At 41.2% G+C, this 20,033-nt stretch overlaps 1 protein-coding gene across 3 annotated transcripts in view; it reads right to left on the reverse strand.

The window, feature by feature from the left end:
• Prp39 (pre-mRNA processing factor 39) overlaps positions 1–17,078 on the reverse strand; it is a 57,414-nt gene extending 40,336 nt beyond the window's left edge. For all 3 annotated transcript variants that reach the window (XR_010949161.1, XR_010949160.1, XM_067763157.1), the window contains exons 1-5: positions 16,980–17,078; positions 16,578–16,672; positions 14,514–15,621; positions 14,213–14,445; positions 13,395–13,520 (exon numbers count right to left, since the gene is read on the reverse strand). Coding sequence is in view for 1 of the 3 variants with exons in the window: in XM_067763157.1 (XP_067619258.1) it covers positions 13,395–13,520; positions 14,213–14,445; positions 14,514–15,621; positions 16,578–16,672; positions 16,980–17,019 (1,602 nt within the window). In the remaining 2 variants the exon portion in view is untranslated. The remainder of the gene's footprint in view (positions 1–13,394; positions 13,521–14,212; positions 14,446–14,513; positions 15,622–16,577; positions 16,673–16,979) is intronic.
• Positions 17,079–20,033: the final 2,955 nt, after the last annotated feature.

Consider the following 20,033-nt stretch of genomic DNA (forward strand, 5'->3'; position numbering starts at 1 on the left):
TCCAAGTCGAAATGCAGAATAGGGGTGATAGTCAGTCGATCCTACCAAACGGTTGTCTATCTCTGTTCCAAATTTCATGCAAATCCGTAACCACATTCTGGCGCGATTGAGTAGCAAATCGAAATATTCTTCAAAAGAAATTATTTGCAGGTGACCATCAAATATATAAAGGTCAAAAATACCAACTTTCAAAATTAATTAATATACATACATATGTATGTATTGTAACGAATTTCGGGAAATTCCGCTTATTTGAAACCTTCTGCTAACGTTCGAATCGCTAAACTGGTCTTTATTTAAATTACTTTGGGAGTAGTACTTCACAATCACAACCAATAGCGTGTTTAAATTAAAACTGATTCTTTATTACCCAGCTTGCGCTGCTTTTATACTCTCTGTTGCCTCATCCGCATATTTATCCAAAGGTCTAGACGTTTCACCTTCTAGAACTCTTGCAGCTCATGCTTGGTTACCAACTATATACGTGTATATTTGTAGTTTATAGACATATGCGTATGTGTGTGTGAGTAACTACTTGGACTGATGGCTATATGTGTGTGTGTGTGTGATCTCTTCGTCGCCTTCTACATAAGTGTTGCTAGCTTTAATGTGTACATGTACATACGAGTGGCTGCTTCATGTTTTTGTTGTTGCGTGATTATTAACTAACAGCTTAGTGATGCTGATATTCGTCACAGTATATAAATAAGATAAGTCTTATAAATGTAAACGATTGGATGTGGGAACGGCTGGGCGGTATTTGATGGAACTTAGCATATTGCTAGCCAACAACGGAAACCGAACTTCTATAATCGATATAGTTTCGTGCCTGGTACGGAATCGCTTTTTACTATATCAGGATTGTTTCGCCGTCGTTTTGGGAGAAGCTACGGAATTCTTGTTTGAATTGTTTTAAGAAAATTGGAGGCCTACTTGAATATTGTTTTACAAATTAAATCGGTAGTAGCGTACTCGCCTACCATACCGAAAGACTTTAATTCAAGTGCCAGGATAAGCAACATCAAAATATTTAGAAAAGGTTTTATTAAGAGGGGTTGCCTCCAGCAGTGGTTTGCAAACGACCCGAGTGTATTTCTACCATGAAAATCTTCTCAGCGAAAACACATTTGCCTTACAGATGCCGTTCGGAGTGAGCATAAAACATGTAGGTTCTGTCCCCACAATTAGTAGGAAAAATTAAAAAAGGAGCACGACGTAAATTTAAGAACAGCTCGTCTTAAATCTCCTCCCGAAGAGTATTCGGAACTATGTATCTCACGAGTGTACCGACATAATTTCCGAGATAATTTCACGATTATTTTCCGGATAGGTTCGGTACCACTTCGCTTTCATTTGGGGACTATTTCCGTATTATTTGGTCGTTGTTTTCGGGATTATGCCCGGATAATTTCAGAGTCATATCGATGTTATTTGCAGGATACATGCACAACTATTTTTGGATAATATCCGGATTTTTTTCAAGATCATGTCGGGACTAACTTGGGTTCATTCAACCTCTCTTCTTGGGAATGGTTTTCTTTTTTAAGGCGACTAAAATGCCCATATGACTCAAAGGGTTGTGTAGCGCAACCCTTTCAAGGGATTGCTAGCGCATATTATAGACTCTCTAACCCAATTGTCAACCTCACCAACCCGTGGCGCGACCTGTTTCTTTAGCAGCCAAGGCAGGCTTCTTTAGCAACTCCAAGTTCCTCATGGAAATAGAGGGTGGGGCGGGATGGCCTAGAAGGTTCAATGCGGTCATATTAAAACGTTCTCGAGATCTACATCGATAACACTCCCCAAAAACTGTGTGTTTTTATCGCTACAACAACAACAAGAACAACAACATACACAGCGAAAAGGTTTCAATGACCCGAAGCGTTGTAAAGTGGCATTGACTTATTTAACACTAAGTATTTCATAGAACTGAAGAACTGATTGCGTTCACATGATGGGAGTTGACAAAAGAAATACCTGACAACTTGCAAACGTTGTTGTTGACTAATTTCGGATTGTTTCATACGTTATCTTCTTTTTGTGACAAGGAGGCCCCCCGAGTGTTTTGGGGAGTTTTATCGACCTTGATAGTCCTTTGCCGGATGTCAGACTTCATCGTTGAGCTCGTGGAGGCGCCTTCATATTTGCTTGCAAGGGTGGTCCACGTCAAGCATTTGTTCGTTGAGACATCCTGTTAGGTGACTTTGACTACTCGACCTTGCTTGAAGAACGCACATCTCATATTTTTTCAAAACGTTCTATCTGCGTAACTAAGACTTCGTTTAAATTTTTTCTTAAAACTCCCCAAATCTATATAATTTGGGATAGAGGGCGTGCGTTTTTATATCAGACTCTAAAGAATACCGTTTTTGCTCTGGCAGCCGGGATTATTGTTGTTCCGAAACAAGTAACAATGAGTACATACTTTGCCCAAGTAGCGAATATTTTACCTAGTAGAATACTGTGACGAATATTAGCATCACTATCACTAATTGATACTCACATCCCTCAGATTATTAAATAAAGGCACATCATTAAAGCAAGCTACATAAACACATTAATCATCATTTGCACAAGTGCATACAAGGCAGCAGAGAGATACTCACCATCAGCCGAAGTAGTACTTGGTATTAGGCTATGCGAGAGACTATAAACTACAAATATACATGTACATTAGGGCGGATCAAATTGTATGGGGAAAAAAACTTCAGGTGCACATCCAGTTTCTGAATCAATGGGTCATACTGAGTAATATTATCCATGCGACCATAGGTCTGAAATGAATTAAAAATGGTTATGCTAAAAGAGGTCATCTCCGAAAACACTTAAATGAGATATGACATAACAGCAGTTTGATTCGAACGAGTACCAACGGAACCTCAACCTCATAGAGTGTGTTAAATACTTTGTAAACGCAACCTGTAGAACGCCTTTATTAGAGCTAAAGTACTACCCACAGCGGACGGTAAACGCCTTATTAAAGAGTATCGGCTTGACAACCATTTAATACTCTTAGTGAGTTGAAGTCACAACTTTTAGACAAAGGCAAAACGGACCTAAGGACTTGCTACTTCGCTGCAAGAATAACAACAACAAGACATATTGTATCTTTGGCAATTATGTAGTGTCTGATACTATGCAGTGTGTGTCCTTTTTGATTCAGCATCTTAGAATCTGCCCCTCCGCGGATGAGACCAAACTACAAACGTGCAGCTACGAAAACAAAAATAATAACACACTATTACTACCATGATAGTTAAACAAACCATCAAGAACCCAAAGCAATCAAATCCATACGCCCCGAAGGCATCACCATACTAATTCGAAAACATGTTAGACTCGAGTAAGCTCGTTAATATGCAGAAAAATCAATATTTGTCCTGCACTTAAACCTGCGAAATAAACTACCCAAGGATAATCCTTAAATGAATTTCGAGCCTCCCTAATTTTGTTGGAAAATATTTTTTATTAGAAATTTTTATTATTATTGTTAGAAAATATTTTGGGCTATTTAAAAATTGAATTTGCAATATGGAAAAGTAAAATATTCGTCGATTTTTGCAACAAATTCGTCGATTTTCCCCGAAAAGAAGCGATAAAATGCGAAAAATAGAAGGAAAACGCCCTATAGCGACGAATATTATACTTTTCCATATTGCAAATTCAATTTTTAAATAGCCCAAAATATTTTCTAACAAAAATAATAAAAATTTCTAATAAAAAATATTTTCCAACAAAATTAGGGAGGCTCGAAATTCATTTAAGGATTGTCCTTGGGTAGTTTATTTCGCAGGTCTAAGTGCAGGACAAATATTGATTTTTCTGCATATTAACGAGCTTACTCGAGTCTAACATGTTTTCGAATTAGTATGGTGATGCCTTCGGGGCGTATGGATTTGATTGCTTTGGGTTCTTGATGGTTTGTTTAACTATCATGGTAGTAATAGTGTGTTATTATTTTTGTTTTCGTAGCTGCACGTTTGTAGTTTGGTCTCATCCGCGGAGGGGCAGATTCTAAGATGCTGAATCAAAAAGCACACACACTGCATAGTATCAGACACTACATAATTGCCAAAGATACAATATGTCTTGTTGTTGTTATTCTTGCAGCGAAGTAGCAAGTCCTTAGGTCCGTTTTGCCATTGTCTAAAAGGTTGTGACTTCAACTCACTAAGAGTATTAAATGGTTGTCAAGCCGATACTCTTTAATAAGGCGTTTACCGTCCGCTGTGGGTAGTACTTTAGCTCTAATAAAGGCGTTCTACAGGTTGGGTTTACAAAGTATTTAACACACTCTATGAGGTTGAGGTTCCGTTGGTGCTCGTTCGAATCAAACTGCTGTTATGTCATATCTCATTTAAGTGTTTTCGGAGATGACCTCTTTTAGTATAACCATTTTTAATTTTTCGCGGATGCCTGTTTGGTTCTCCCCAAGACTCTTTGTGGAAGGAATGTCACGCTGAATATATTAAATACCATGTATTTCAAGAAATCGGCAATAAGGTATGAATTATCGAGATGTTTAAGGTTGTTGTTGTTGTTGTAGCGATAAGGTTACTCCACGAAGGCTTTGGGGAGTGTTATCGGTGTGATGCTCCTTTGCCGGATACAGATCCGGTAACACAGCACCATTAAGGAGCTAGCCCGATCATCTCGGGAACGATTTATATGGCCACATTAAACCTTCAGGCCATCCCTCCCTCCCCACCCCCAAGTTCCATGAGGAGCTTGGGGTCGCCAGAGCCTCGTCTGTTGAAACAGGATTCGCCACGGATAGGTCAGGTTGACAATTGGGTTTGGAGAAGCTATATATTACGCTGGCAACCTGAAAGGGTTGCGGGTATATTCTGACCTCCTAACCCGCTGGGGGAGATGGTTAAGGTATTACTTAATGGTACTGGTATAGTTATCTGATAGTGCCAGAGCTGCATCCGACAAAGGACCATCAACATCCATAACAATAATGTTACAGGGCGTGACAGATTAAACATCAATATAACAGCAATTTTTTTGGTAAAACCTGAGTTATTCCTGTTTGTTGTAGTGGAAATGATTGACTACGTGCAAACTACTTGGTGGTCTCATCTTGGTTATGTTTTTCAATCGAATGTTTGGAGTAAACATGCCACATTACATGTAGGAGACGGAACTCTAAAATTAATATTGGCCTCAGAGTTCAGGACGACACGCAGTTCGTGTTCAATAAAATGGCTGTTGTTGTTGTAGCGAGAATATGTATTAGTGCATATTGATGGGACGGCTGTCGGAGTTGCAAACCTTGACTGGTTATGAATATCACACGTTCAGTGATAGATCCTTAGCTGCCTTGAGCAACCGAAGTGAGGAACTAGTCTTCTTTAAAAAATATCGCTTCGGATACGGTATTTAAAAGGAAATAAGATACATAAGACATATGTTCTCAAGGCAACACCCCTGCAGTAAAGTTACGAGCCAGTCGCAAAAAACTCGTTGTTGTTGTTGTTGTAGCAATGCTAGCCCACCTAATAGCCACGACCGATCACAAATTGTCATCAATATCCTCTAACGGGAGTCCAAGGAAACTTGCCGTTTCAACAGGGGTGGACCATAAGGAAAGGGGTGTTAGAGGCGTTGGTTCCACATTACAATTGAAGAGATGGTTGGTGTCATGTGGGGACACATTGCAAGCGGGGCATACATTTTGTATGTCGGGGTTGATTCTGGATAGGTAAGAGTTTAACCTGTTACAGTATCCAGAACGAAGTTGAGCAAGAGTGACACGCGTTTCCCTGGGGAGTATGCGTTCCTCTTCCGCGAGTTTTGGATAATTTTCTTTAAGTACTGGATTCACCGGGCAATTCCCGGCATAAAGGTCCGACGCCTGTTTATGGAGTTCACCAAGGACCTGCTTGTGTTTTTTCACTTCATACGGCTGGGTTCTCAGGTGCCGTATTTCCTCAAAATGCTTACGGAGATGACTCCTTAAGTCCCTAGGCGGTGCTGGTTCATCAATCAGATGTCTGTTGGGATGCCCAGGTTTCTGGGTATTCAACAGGAACTGTTTGGTCAGCATCTTATTTCTCTCCCTGATGGGGAGTATTCTCGCCTCATTATGCAGATGGTGTTCTGGGGACATAAGAAGCCAGCCCGTGGCGATTCTGAGAGCAGTATTTTGGCAGGCCTGTAGTTTCTTCCAGTGGGTGATTTTTAGGCTTGGCGACCATATCGGGGACGCGTAGCACGTAATCGGCTGGCTAATTGCTTTGTACTCGTTGTTGTTGTTGTAGAAGTGCTTCGCCCCATCCAATATGTGCGATCAATCACAAATTGTCATCAATGTCCTCTAATGGGAGTCCAAGGAAACTTGCAGTTTCAACAGGTGTGGACCATAATGAGAGGGGTGTTAGAGGCGTTGGTTCCACATTACAATTAAAGAGATGGTTGGTGTCATGTGGGGACACATTGCAAGCGGGGCATACATTTTGTATGTCGGGGTTGATTCTGGATAGGTAAGAGTTTAACCTGTTACAGTATCCAGATCGAAGTTGAACTAGAGTGACTCGCGTTTTCCTGGGGAGCATGCGTTCCTCTTTGGCAAGTTTTGGGTACTGTTCTTTGAGTACTGGATTCACCGGGCAATTCCTGGCATAAAGGCCCGACGCCTGTTTGTGGAGTTGGCTGAGGACCTGCTGGTATTTTTTGGCTTCATACGGCTGAGTTCTCAGGTGCCGTATTTCCTCATAATGCTTACGGAGATGGCTCCTTAAGCCCCTGGGCGGTGTTGGCTCATCAATCAGATATGTGTTGGGATGCCCAGGATTCTGGGTATTCAACAGAAACTGTTTGGTTAGCATTTCATTTCTTTCCCTTATTGGGAGTATTCTCGCCTCATTGTGTAGGTGGTGTTCTGGGGACATAAGAAGACAACCCGTGGTCGTTCTGAGGCCAGTATTTTGGCAGGCCTGTAGCTTCCTCCAGTGACTGGTCTTTAGGCTTGGCGACCATATCGGGGACGCGTATCATGCAATCGGCTGGCTAACTGCTTTGTATGTGGTAATGAGCGTTTCTTTACCTTTTCCCCCAAGTACTGCCAGCAAGAGATTTGAAGATTTTATTACGGCTCTGGATTTTCGGCACAATTTCGGCTGCATGCTCACCAAAATGTAGATCGTGATCAAACGTCACACCCAAGATTTTGGGGTGTAGGACAGTCGGTAGCTTAGTGCTATCGACGTGGATGTTCAAAATGGTTGACAAGCGCGGCATACATTTTGTATGTCGGGGTTGATTCTGGATAGGTAAGAGTTTAACCTGTTACAGTATCCAGAACGAAGTTGAGCAAGAGTGACACGCGTTTCCCTGGGGAGTATGCGTTCCTCTTCTGCGAGTTCTGGATATTTTTCTTCAAGTACTGGATTCACCGGGCAATTCCCGACATAAAGGTCCGACGCCTGTCTATGGAGTTCACCAAGGACCTGCTTGTGTTTTTCCGCTTCATACGGCTGGGTTCTCAGGTGCCGTATTTCATCAAAATGCTTACGGAGATGACTCCTTAGGCCCCTAGGCGGTGCTGGTTCGTCAATCAGATGTCTGTTGGGATGCCCAGGTTTCTGGGTATTCAACAGAAACTGTTTGGTCAGCATCTCATTTCTCTCCCTGATGGGGAGTATTCTCGCCTCATTTTGCAGATGGTGTTCTGGGGACATAAGAAGACAGCCCGTGGCGATTCTGAGAGCAGTATTTTGGCAGGCCTGTAGTTTCTTCCAGTGGGTGGTTTTTAGGCTTGGCGACCATATGGGTGACGCGTAGCACGTAATCGGCTGGCTAATTGCTTTGTATGTGGTCAAGAGCGTTTCTTTATCTTTTCCCCAGGTACTGCCAGCAAGGGATTTGAGGATTTTATTACGGCTCTGAATTCTTGGAACAATTGCGGTTGCGTGCGCACCAAAATGTAGATCCTGATCAAACGTCACACCCAAGATTTTGGGGTGTAGGACAGTCGGTAGCGTAGTGCCATCGACGTGGATGTTCAATATGGTCGACATTTGGGGCGTCCATGTTGTAAATAAGGTCGCGGAAGATTTAGTCGGTGACAATACCAGGTTTCGCGAGGCGAAAAAACTGGAGAGATCAGGGAGATAGCCGTTTATTTTATTGCATAGCTCATCGATCTTTGGGCCTGGGCCTGTGGCCATTATTGTGCAGTCATCGGCGTAGGAAACGATTGTGACTCCTTCCGGTGGTGAAGGTAGCTTAGATATGTAGAAATTAAACAAAAGTGGGGATAGGACACCACCCTGTGGCACCCCTTGTTTAATTCTCCTTGGTTTTGATGTTTCGTTTCTGAATTGCACCGATGCCTGCCGACCACCCAGATAATTTGCGGTCCACCTTTTAAGACATGGGGGAAGGGTAGACCCTTCCAGGTCTTGCAGTAATGAGCCATGGTTGACCGTATCAAAGGCTTTTGATAGGTCTAGCGCTACGAGTACTGTTCTATGGTGGGGGTATTGATTCAAACCGCAATTTATCTGGGTGCTAATGACATTTAGCGCGGAGGTAGTGCTATAGAGTTTTCTGAAGCCATGCTGATGAGGGGCTAGCTGCAAATGTGCTTGGAAATAAGGGAGCAAAATGGCTTCAAGCGTCTTTGCCACTGGCGATAGGAGAGATATCGAACGATATGACTCACCTACGTTAGCTGGTTTCCCAGGCTTTAGTAGCGGGACCACCTTGGCCATTTTCCATTTCTCGGGTATGGCAAAGGTGGAGAGAGACAGGTTGAAGACATGCGCTAGATATTTGAAACCCTCTTTCCCTAGGTTTTTAAGCATCGGCATGGCTATGCCGTCTGGGCCCACTGCTTTGGATGGTTTAGCGCGACCAATGGCGTCCTCAACCTCTCTAGCGGTGATGGTGATTGATGACGCGCTGAATTTGTGTTTATGTGCGTGTCTATTGGCTCTCCGTCTATCTTTGTCGACCGTAGGATGCATTATATATTGTCGGCAGAAAGCGCTCGCGCATTTTTCCGCATTCGACAGCACCTTATCGCCAAAGGCGATGGAAACTTTGTCTTTGTGCTTAGTCGGATTCGATAGGGACTTTACGGTGGACCAAAGTTTACTTACACCGGTAGAGAGGTTACAACCTCTTAGGTGCTCTTCCCATTTCGCCCGCTTGTGTTCGTCCACAAGCAATCTGATGCGTTGGTTTATATCCCTTATTTGGGGGTCGCCTGGATCAAGCTGTCTTATAAGGTCGCGTTCTCTCGCTAAGCTCGCGGCCTCCGCCGGGAAGTGGGGCCGGATTTCGGGAATTCTCCCGGCGGGAATGAAATGTGCCGAGGCGGATTCAATGACCTTACGGAAGGCACGCTCCCCTTGGCGGGCATCAGTCGGGATAGGGAGGGCAGCAAAGCTGCTGTCTGTTGCAGATTTATATTCTTCCCACTTTCCTTTTTTGAAGTTTATGAAAGTGCGTTTTTCGGTGACGATGAAGTCGGCGGTACGCTCGAACGAAATAAGTATGGGCAGGTGGTCGGATGCCAATGTTACCATCGGCTGCCAGTTGACGCAGTTTACGAGTTCTGCGCTCACGATTGAGATATCTGGCGAGCTATGACAGCTTCCTACCATACGTGTGGGGGCGTCCGTTTATTGTGCAGAACGTCGTTTCGTCTATTTGATCCGCCAACATCTCACCCCTACTGTCCGCCCGCAAGTTTGAATGCCATAGGTCGTGATGGGCATTGAAATCGCCTAAGATAATGCGATTGTTGCCAGTGAGTAAGGCCTCGATATTAGGGCGGTATCACTGGGGCTACAGGTGACAGGAGGGATGTAGATGTTGATGATTTCTAGATTTGCATCGCCTGACCGGACAGATAGGCCTTGACGTTCTAAGACATTGTCACTGCGGTCGATGCCAGGATCAAATATATGATATTGCACAGAGTGGTGTATAATAAACGCGAGGCCGCCTCTATTTCCGCTCTCGCGGTCTTTCCTGTGGACATTATAACCAGAGCAGGTCTGCAATGCAGATCTTGCTGTGAGTTTAGTCTCTTGAATCGCAGCAATGCGGATGTTGTGCCGCTTCATGAAATCGACTATCTCCGTAATCTTCCCAGTTAGTCCATTACAGTTGAACTGCAGAATTCTGAAGTGCATGAGGGGTGACGCCGCCACTCTAGGGGTAAGTGAGGGGTGACTACGCCTAGGTTGTGGAAGGCCAGGACGCAATTGCTGTTGTGGCCTTGGGACTGGGCGCCCTTGGGCAAGCATTGGGATACCCGGATGATTTGGGTTTGCGACCTGGCAACATGGCGCGATGAAACCCGTCGGGGGTTGCGTCGCGGAGACCAGAACATCTAGGAAAGTGGCACCACCCAAGGCATGAGCTGCATTGAGCGGATGTCGCAAACCTATATATTCTGTGCTGGCAGACGGTGCAAACGGAGGCAGGGACTAAGAGTCTGTTTCCCTGACCTGCACGATTGCTGCCAGAAAAGAGGGGGGGAGAAGACGGGGGCAGGGGCTGATGCTCAGCATTGCTACCAGCTCTACTACGAAGGTAGTAGTTATGAGTGGTATCAGCTGTTTGAGTTGTTGGCGCCGTGGGGCGCGAGCAGCAGCGGGTACTTGTTGTGGCTTGCTGAGTAGCGAAGCTGCTGGAAGGTAGTGGTGATACGCTTAGGCGTAGACTACGGGACGCCCTTGGGCGTGAGCAGCAAGGAGCCACAAAAGATTTATAAAAGTTACGTGGACGTCGGGTTTTGGGATCAAGCCCAGAACAACCTGTCCGATGCAACCATCTTTTGCACGAGACACACTGAACAGAGTATGACCGTCCTAAAAAGATTCTTTTCTGGCAAATGCAGCAAAACCATTTCTCAGGGCCGGGGTCAGGAGACGGACCCGGATTGGGTTCGATACCTTCCCGGAGTAAGAGAATATGTAGCAGTCCTGCTGCAAGGAGCTGCTGGGAGGATGACAATTTGTGGGAGGGACGAAACAAATTAAATGGGGTCACACTGAAATGACACTCCTTGGTCGGGAAAAATCCCGAGTCGCTCCGGTACATAGAACCGACTTGGAAAGCGGATTTAGTCGGTGATAATGCCAGGTTTGCCAAGGCGAAAAAACTGGAGAGATCAGGGAGGTATGTAGAAGTTAAACAAAAGTGGGGATAGGACACCACCCTGTGGCACCCCTTGTTTAATTCTTCTTGGTTTAGATGATTCGTTTCTAAATTGCACCGATGCCTGCCGACCACCCAGATAATTTGCGGTCCACCTTTTAAGACATGGGGGAAGGGTATACCTTTCCAGGTCTTGCAGTAACGTGCCATGGTTGACCGTATCAAAGGCTTTTGGTGGTGCTATGGAGTTTTCTAAAGCCATGCTGATGACAGGCTAGCTGCAAATTTGCTTTGAAGTAGGGGAGCAAAATGGCTTCAAGCGTCTTGGCTACTTGCGATAGGAGAGATATCGTCGGAGATCGGATATGACTCTCCTATGTTAGCTGGTTTCCCAGGCTTTAGTAGCGGGACCACCTTGGCTTTTTTCCATTTTTCGGGGATGACGAAGGTGGAAAGAGACAGGTTGAAGACATGCGCTAAATATTTGAAACCCTCTTCCCCTAGGCTTTTAAGCATCGGCATGGCTATGCCGGCTGGGCCCACTGCTTTGGATGGTTTAGCATGACCGATGGCGTCCTCAACCTCGTTGGCGGTGATGGTAATTGGAGACGCGCTGAATTTATGTTTATGTGCGCGTCTGTTGGCCCTCCGTCTATCTTTTTCGACCGTAGAATGCATTATATATTGTCGGCGGAAAGCACTCGCGCATTTTTTCGCATCCGACAGCTTTTTATCGCCAAAGGCGATGGAAATTTTGTCGTTGTGCTTAGACGGATTCGATAGACTTTACGGTGGACCATAGTTTACCTACACCGGAAGAGAGGTTACAACCGCTTAGGTGCTCCTCCCATTTCGCTCGCTTGCGTTCATCCACAAGCATTCTGATGCGTTGGTTTATATCCCTTATTTGGGGGTCGCCGGGACCAAAAAACTTGTCCTGTGCCACTTTTAAAAGTACTTTAACGACATTTCGAAGTATCAGTTATCGACAATCGCTCATTCATTGAGCCAGATTGGAAACGGTTAGAAATGGTCGCGATGGAACAGGTTGAGAATAAGTAGCGAAGTAATGCACGTAGCGACGATTGCCACCTTTGTAAAAGTGGATAGTGAAAGTATGATGATTCTGTATTGAGCTCAATCTGTCATTAAATTTTCTAGCTCTACGCTAGTCTTACTATGACCATTGATAATTTTGAGGGCCGCTGCCCAAGAGACAGTTTTCGTCGAAAGCCGGTTGCTCCTGCGGTTGGATACGGCTGCCATTTAAATATGCTACTTAAATATAGTACTAATGAATGCTCACTTCGTGTACCAAAATATTTGCTACTACCAAGTAAAAACATATCTTTAAAAAGTATGAATTAAGTTTGCTACTTTTAGCATTCTTAATGGAAAACAAAAAACCCGGCGCCGCTTCAACTCAATCAATTGGTGCTTTGGAATAAGGTGGATTTTTTTTTTTTTTTGGCGGGGGGTATGATGGAAGTACACGCATCCAACTATACACCAGTACACATTGTTTGCGAAGCTGGAATTTATGATTTATATGCATATGCAAAATACAATTTATTTATTCATATACATAATTCAACTTAGCTTAGGACTTATTTATATAAATACATATTTAATTTCACTTCACAAAAATTTCATTAAAACGCCATTTGTACTTACGCATGGCCTGTTTGTGTTGCATTATTCAAAAGAAATGCTCTCGCTCGCAGCAGACTTTGATGTCTTAATATTTCCTTTTTTCTCTTTCTGCTGAACGTGAATTGAATGAATAGACGATGCACGAAAAAAAATTAAAAAAAAAAAAGAATTCCCGATTCTCGCCATGTTCATGTTTTTAATGCGAATGTAATCTTAATGATTTTTCTTCTTAGCCCCACCGAAAACTATCAACTATTACGACCTTCCGTTTATCTGATCAAAAGGAGATTAAGTGCATAAAGCAAATCGTGACGAGAAATTATTAAATGATATTGAAAGTTCTTTGTGTTACAATGAAACTCTGCTTTTTGTACAAAGCAAAAAATATAGAATAAAAAACAACCGGTTTATTGTATAGAAATTTTCTAACAGTGTAAGCTATTACTAAGAGGATGATAAACATCGCTGCCCCTGATTCGATTTGAGAATTTTCTGTTTTTGTAATTCCATTTATTAATTTTAATTTTTATTAAATTATAATAAATTGCATTATAAAATGTATATTGGAAAATACAAAAAATCGTAAATATATTCATGAACGGAATTTGAACTGTACTCACCGCGTTGCAATTCGCCTTAATACCCTTTCGCTTTTCATAATCAGCATATTTGCGCCAATAGCCATAACAATATGGATAGTGTGATAGGAATGCGTCATAAGCCTCACGTGCTGCCTCGGCATCAGACTATTGTTAAATCAATTGATCAAAATTAGTATATTTGTGTTAAATAGGTATACATATCTATGATTTTAGTATTATATATATAAAATAGAAACTTTAAGCTCTACAGTTTAATAGCAACTTAAATGGTGCAAATGCGAATTTTTCATAAAGCATCTATTATATTTCCAAAGTCGTAAAATGTTTTCAAAATAGTCCTTTATAGTTCCAAAACCATAAGACATAAGATATACTTCAAGCCGACCGCGTGAAATGTGGTTATAGCAACGAAAAACACTTCTCAAAAGGCCATTGATTTGCCGGAAATGAATTCCGCACGCTCCGGTACTAGCTCGACCTTTGGGATTGTGGATATCAGACTTTGGCATCGCGGCAGGCAGGGTGGTACCAGAATATACTAGTCCGCAGCAATGCCATTGACTACAAGAAGTGTTTTCTCGATAACAAACACAAATATCAACTACTGCAATGTGTTGTACTACGTTCGTAAAATACTTATAACTTTTCGGAAGACCAAGTTCCTGAATTACATTCAACTATTGTGAAATATATTCAACAATTACTGGGTTATACATAAACCTTTTTCATATACGTTCTACATCTCATTTATAATTACACGCTAGAATATAAATTGTCTGGTTTCTGTGATATATTTAATGCTTTCTGAAAGTTTTGTTCACTACACATGTACGTACCTCATTATCTACATATTGTAATAAATATGTCCATCCAGTAAAATCTGCTGGATCATCCTTTACTGCACGCCAGTATTTGTCTAAGTCGGGTAAACGTTTGCGTTCTTTTTCTTTCTCCTTTTCCTTTTCTCTTTCCCTCTCTTTATCTTTATCTTTCTCCCTCTCCTTGTCTTTCTCTTTTTCTCGCTCACGTTCTTTCTCTTTTTCTCTCTTTCTCTCTTTGTGATCACTCTCTTGAATACAAAGCAAAATATGTATTTGCAATATTTATAGACAAAAAAGAAAAAATTTATTTTATTACCTCCGGAATTACTTTCAGTTTTGCTTTTCTTCTCTACTGGTAAATTGGGCGAGCCATCGTTGCTCTCTGACGTGGGACTCATGGGGTTATATTGTTCATCACTATGCTTCTTCGAATCTGCCACTTTACGTTGCTTTTCAGATGTGCCTTTACCTTTTTCCACATCCGAAGATTTTCTTTTTAGACCCATTGATTCTTTAGAAGAAACTGATTCCATTGAAGTACTCTTCATGGGTGCTTTTGGTGATACGGGGGGCGATTTCTTATCTGATTGTGATGCGGCTGTAGGCAATTCATCTTCGGATATCACTTCGGCATCTGGAGGTAGTTCAGCACGCTGGGGTGCTGGTAATTCGTCATCTGAAACTTCTTCTGCATCATTTATTTCGGGCTTTGTTGGTAATGGTAACTCATCTTCCGATACCAATTCTGTGTTAACAATTGTTGCATTACTTGCATCCGCAGCACCAACAATATCTTCAGCAATAGCCGGTTCAGATAATGAATCATCCGATTCCAAATGTACACAGTTCGCTTCTATGGCAGGAGCCTTTGCTTCATAGTCTTCTTTCTTAATGTCATTTTCTTCGCCACCACCTACCGATGGCAAACTATTTGCATTGTCACCAGCCAAAGATGCTAATAATGAGCTTTCTACTACATTGTTCTCGTTTGCACCTTCTTCATATTTCACATCATCCGATGTTTCAGATTGGCCACCGTTAGGTCCAAAAGGAAATGAAGAACTTTTTTCATCGACTCCAGATGCTTCTTCTTTAATCGCCACTTCTGTGACAAATTGTTCTTCTTGCTTCACGACATACATTTCGATATCTTCGTCGACATTTTGATTCTGGTCTTCAACAACTTGTTCTTCATATATAACACAATCATCATCTTGAGGTGTTTCTTCGACTATTTCCTCAGACTCCACAATTTCCTCTTGGTATATTACGTCATCATCACCGTCTTCATCGGGTTTGCCAATAATAACTCCTTGTGCGGCTTCCTCCAACATTTCCTTAATAACGTCTGATTGATCTTCATTGGCATCAGTTCCTTTTACAGTTATTTCCTCTGAAATATCGTCGTCGTCAATTTCTATAACCTGAAATATTTAAGGTTTAGCAAAATACACGTGCTTATTAATTACAGCTTATCTCATTGCTGCTCATAAAAGCTATAAGCAGCCTCTAAACATGGCAAGTGCTGGCGCAAGGAAAGATTATTTGGCACGCTCTTTCTGAATGTTGTTTTTTGGAAAATGTATAACCCTATTTCTAAGGAAGCACTTTATTTTTTGGAATCTTTCAGCATATTGGGCACTTAATGAAAAGCCGGGTATTGATATCGGTATGCGCTGGAAGGAATGAAGCGTAAATCGCGGGATTCAAGGGGTTGTGTAGCGCAATATATAGCTTCTCCAACCCAATTGTCAACCTCACCTTCGAGCGGCGAATCCCGTTTCACTAACAGACGAGGCTCTGGCGACCCCAAGCTCCTCATGGAACTTGGGGGTGGGGAGGGAGGGATGGCCTGAAGGTTTAATGTGGCCATATAAATCGTTCCCGATGGTCGGGCCAGCACCTTAATGGTGCTGTGTTACCGGAGCGTATCGGATCTGTATCCGACAAAGGACCATCACATCGATAACACTCCCCAAAGCCTTCGGGGAGTAACCTAATCGCTACAACAACAACAACAAGCGTAAATCGCCTCCACATCGTGCACCCCTTTTCCTCAAATAAAAACATATATAAAAAACATATGAACTGATGAAAAACTTAATAATCGGTTTTGCCGCTATAAATAATTCGAATTAATAATAAATCTTTAATCAAGGCAGGAGTAACATAAACCTAGAAAGTCATACGAAAATTATTTTTTCTTGCCAAGTTTGAGGGCTTCTTATATACATATTGCTATAATAGTTCAGTTGGCCCTTGCATGAAATCAATTTCGCTTTCATATGTGAATGGAACTACGCCACATCCACACAAATATGCATTTCATCATCATTTTCACATTATCCGTAAGCTAACTTACTAAATTTTCGTAACTTACCTCTGGCGCTGTTTTTTTTGCTACTCGTCTGGGTGTACGTGCTGGGGTTGAAACAGGGGTTGGTGTTACTTTTCTTCCGGATCTTGTACGACGAGCTGAAAAATATTTGTGCCATACATTATTCATACAACAGATTTTAATATATCATAACTAAATAAAAGGATCGTAGTATTTTTACTTTAGATTTTTTTTAAACCAATATTTCAATGGAGACTTCAAGCTGCTCACGTTGTCTCACTTTACCGAAGTACAAATTGGGTGTAGACTCCTTTTTGAAGCGCTTAAACTTATTTACTACATACAATATTTTATAGTTTTAGGATTTCTAGATTAAATCACTCAGTTCTCTAAACTTTGCGACTATATATTTCCATTGAAGTAATAAAAATTATGTATAATTACCTGGATTTTCAACAGAAACTTTATCTTCTTTGGACGCCATCTTTTATGCAATAAAAAAATATGCGAGACTGACAGCCAACAGAGTTGCTCCGAGAGTCTTACACAACATAATCAATCGTGAGTAATCGGAAATTGTATCGATAAATAAAATGTATACTCTTCGGCCAAAATGTCAGAGTTAAATCCCAGAAGAAGATTTTGAAATGCGAATGTAAACATTAAGGAAAGCGCAAATTACGATGCGCACTGCTACAACAACAACACGCGCGACATGTAGCGGCAGCGGCGCATCACATTGCGGCAAAAGTTAGCGTTTATTTTTGTATGCTAAATGAACGTCATAGAGTTTGAAGCTGTAATAGTGAAGCGCGAAGAAGAGAAAAGGAAAAAAAACGGTCGCGGCAATGGCTTAATTAGATGGCAATAGTTGATAATATGGACCAGGTGGAAAACGATTTAAACTCCTTTTGTGTGACAAATTGGCATCGGTTGGCAGAGAGAAGAAGCGACTGGCACGCCTTGTTGGACGGCCATAATCGTTAAAGGGTTAAGCGCCAATTAAGTAAGTAAGTAAGATGATAACATTCCGCCCTGTAATTTTCCCATACGACACCCACATTTAGCAGCAGGTAAATAAGGGACCCTTATTGAATTGGAAGAAAGAGGTGAGGCAAAGTTGATACCCCTTGCTTCTCCCAATTGGCTTCAGAAAACTCAACAAAACTCAAATTAATTTGCTATAGTTGTATGTAGTTAGTAAAATAAGATATTCAAATTTTATTTTATTTATTTATGTACTTCCTTTGTACAATGTTTTACTTTAATATATGTACATCTTATATATATCACTTTGAATTAGAAGTCTTTCAATTTCATGTTTAATGGATTGAATTGACGATTTTAATTGTGATTTTCGTACAAAAGTGGCGATTGTAATGGAATCGATGGATTCTGCATCAGCAGTCGTAACAATAACATCGAAAAGGCCACGATTGAGCTTTTGGTGTCTTGACTTCGTCGCTAATTGTGAAATTGATTATAACTTAACACCTGTTGCAACAAACTCTGCCCCAATTTCTTTGGTTATTCGACAAAAATATTTTTTTTCTCGTACTATTCATGTAGTGTAATGTTTCAAATCATATAGCTCGGGATAATTACTTATTAGAATAATTACCTGTTCCTCGTTTATCTGCATTTTGGAAAATAGTTGTTCAAATATATTTTGTCACGCGGGGTAATGCAGCCAAGTTATTTACATCTAGCGACAGGAGCACTACGCGACACTTCCCTGGTGCAGCTTCGTGTGGCCTCAGCTTTAAGGGCCAGTTAAACTTCTTTAACCCTAACGCCATAGTCGTAACCATACCCATATCCATAACTATCTCCATTGTGATTGATTAATGGTACCATAACCTTAAACAGCTGAAATTTCCATAAAAATGAGGAAAACGCCAAAAATTACAAACATATTCCACAAAAAATAAGTCTCTTAGTCAAAACGTGTCCAAAACAATAAACAAAATATACAAAAAGTTAATAAATTAACCAACTCAAATATTTTTAGGTTATGGATATGGCGAAAAACCAAAAACCAATTGGTTGGCTATGATATGGTTATGGCTTTAGTGTTGGTATGGCACCATTAGTCGATTACATTGATTTCCATAAGGTTGGTTCGATGAGCTGTTATATCTGGTTATGGATAAGTCACCATTAATTGGTCCTTTAAAGGCCTGATATATCTATTCTCTTTGATTGCAGCTTTTCTGACAGATAGCTCATAGAAAATTATGTCAAAAAGCTGCAAGTAAATTCAAAACCTACTTTATTGTGACTATGACTATGCGCCATTGATTTCCATATGGTCGGTTGGATCTTGGATATGTCAAATTTGACAGGTCTTTTAAATCAGCTGTTTTGATTTTTGTTTCCATTTCATTTAGCCGCGCTTACAATTGTTGTTATTTGTAAAATTTTAATTAATAATCATATTAATAGTGCAGTATTTGCTGCTTGTTGTTGTTGTTACAAGTTTTTAACAATGAAAATTTTTAGAAAAGTTCTAACAAGTGGAAAAATAATTTCACTTGCAAAGCGTGCCAGCCCTTCAGCCGAAGCAAATGTAAAATTCTTCTTTTTATGCTTTGCCCACAACAAAATTTGGGAGTTGGCTACTTTTCAATGTCAGATGGCGCCAGTGTCGCTAAATCTACTGTGCCGATTTTGTGATCGGTCAGCGGAGCCGGCGGAATATATTCTCTGGGAATGCGACGCAATCTCAAGACTTAGTCCCGGTTTTCCAATAGTTGGTTAAGCTAAGCTTAAACTAAGTTTGCTTAAACAGTCAAATTTAAACTCCCGTTAAACTACTAAGCAATTTTTCAGTCATAGTTTAAGGCCGCATTCGGGGTACGCTTTTGTACGGGAACACTGTTTTTTTTTTTTGCTATCTAGATAATTTGTAGATACGGCAACAGTTGGATTTTGTTTACCCAACAAACATGGAAAAAAAGTTTCTCCAGGTTTAGAGAAATATATATCTAGTTCCAGAGCTGATATCCAACATCATGATGTAATTGTTCTTAAAGCAGATAGTTATCAAGTTGTTATCCAACTTCATTCTCCAATCACTATCCAACCTTTGAGAAATTTTGTACAATGTATAGTTCTCGAGTTGACCTCTAACGTCACTCTCAACTTATTTTCCGACCTTTGAGAGAGTTTCTGAAATGTACAGCTTTCAAATGCATATCCAATACATTTCCTCAGTTTATATCCTATTTTGGATATCGAGTTGAGGTGGGTTGAAAAAAGTCTTCCCCGAGGTGGTACCACCAAAGCCAACAGCTGTTTATTGTGAGAAATAAACACCTGGCTGATAGCAGCAAAGAAGCGCTATTAATTTAAAATAAGTTATAGATATTTTATTTTCTCGAAAATACTGTATCATTGTAATTTTGCATTTGAGTTCAGTGAGAGAACCACACATAAACACAAGTTTGGAACTATATTTTTTTTAACATAATTGCATTATTGCTTTATAAAAAATTT

This window comes from Eurosta solidaginis, chromosome 1 (assembly GCF_040869045.1).
Source record: "Eurosta solidaginis isolate ZX-2024a chromosome 1, ASM4086904v1, whole genome shotgun sequence".
In the NCBI taxonomy this organism is placed as follows: domain Eukaryota; kingdom Metazoa; phylum Arthropoda; class Insecta; order Diptera; family Tephritidae; genus Eurosta; species Eurosta solidaginis.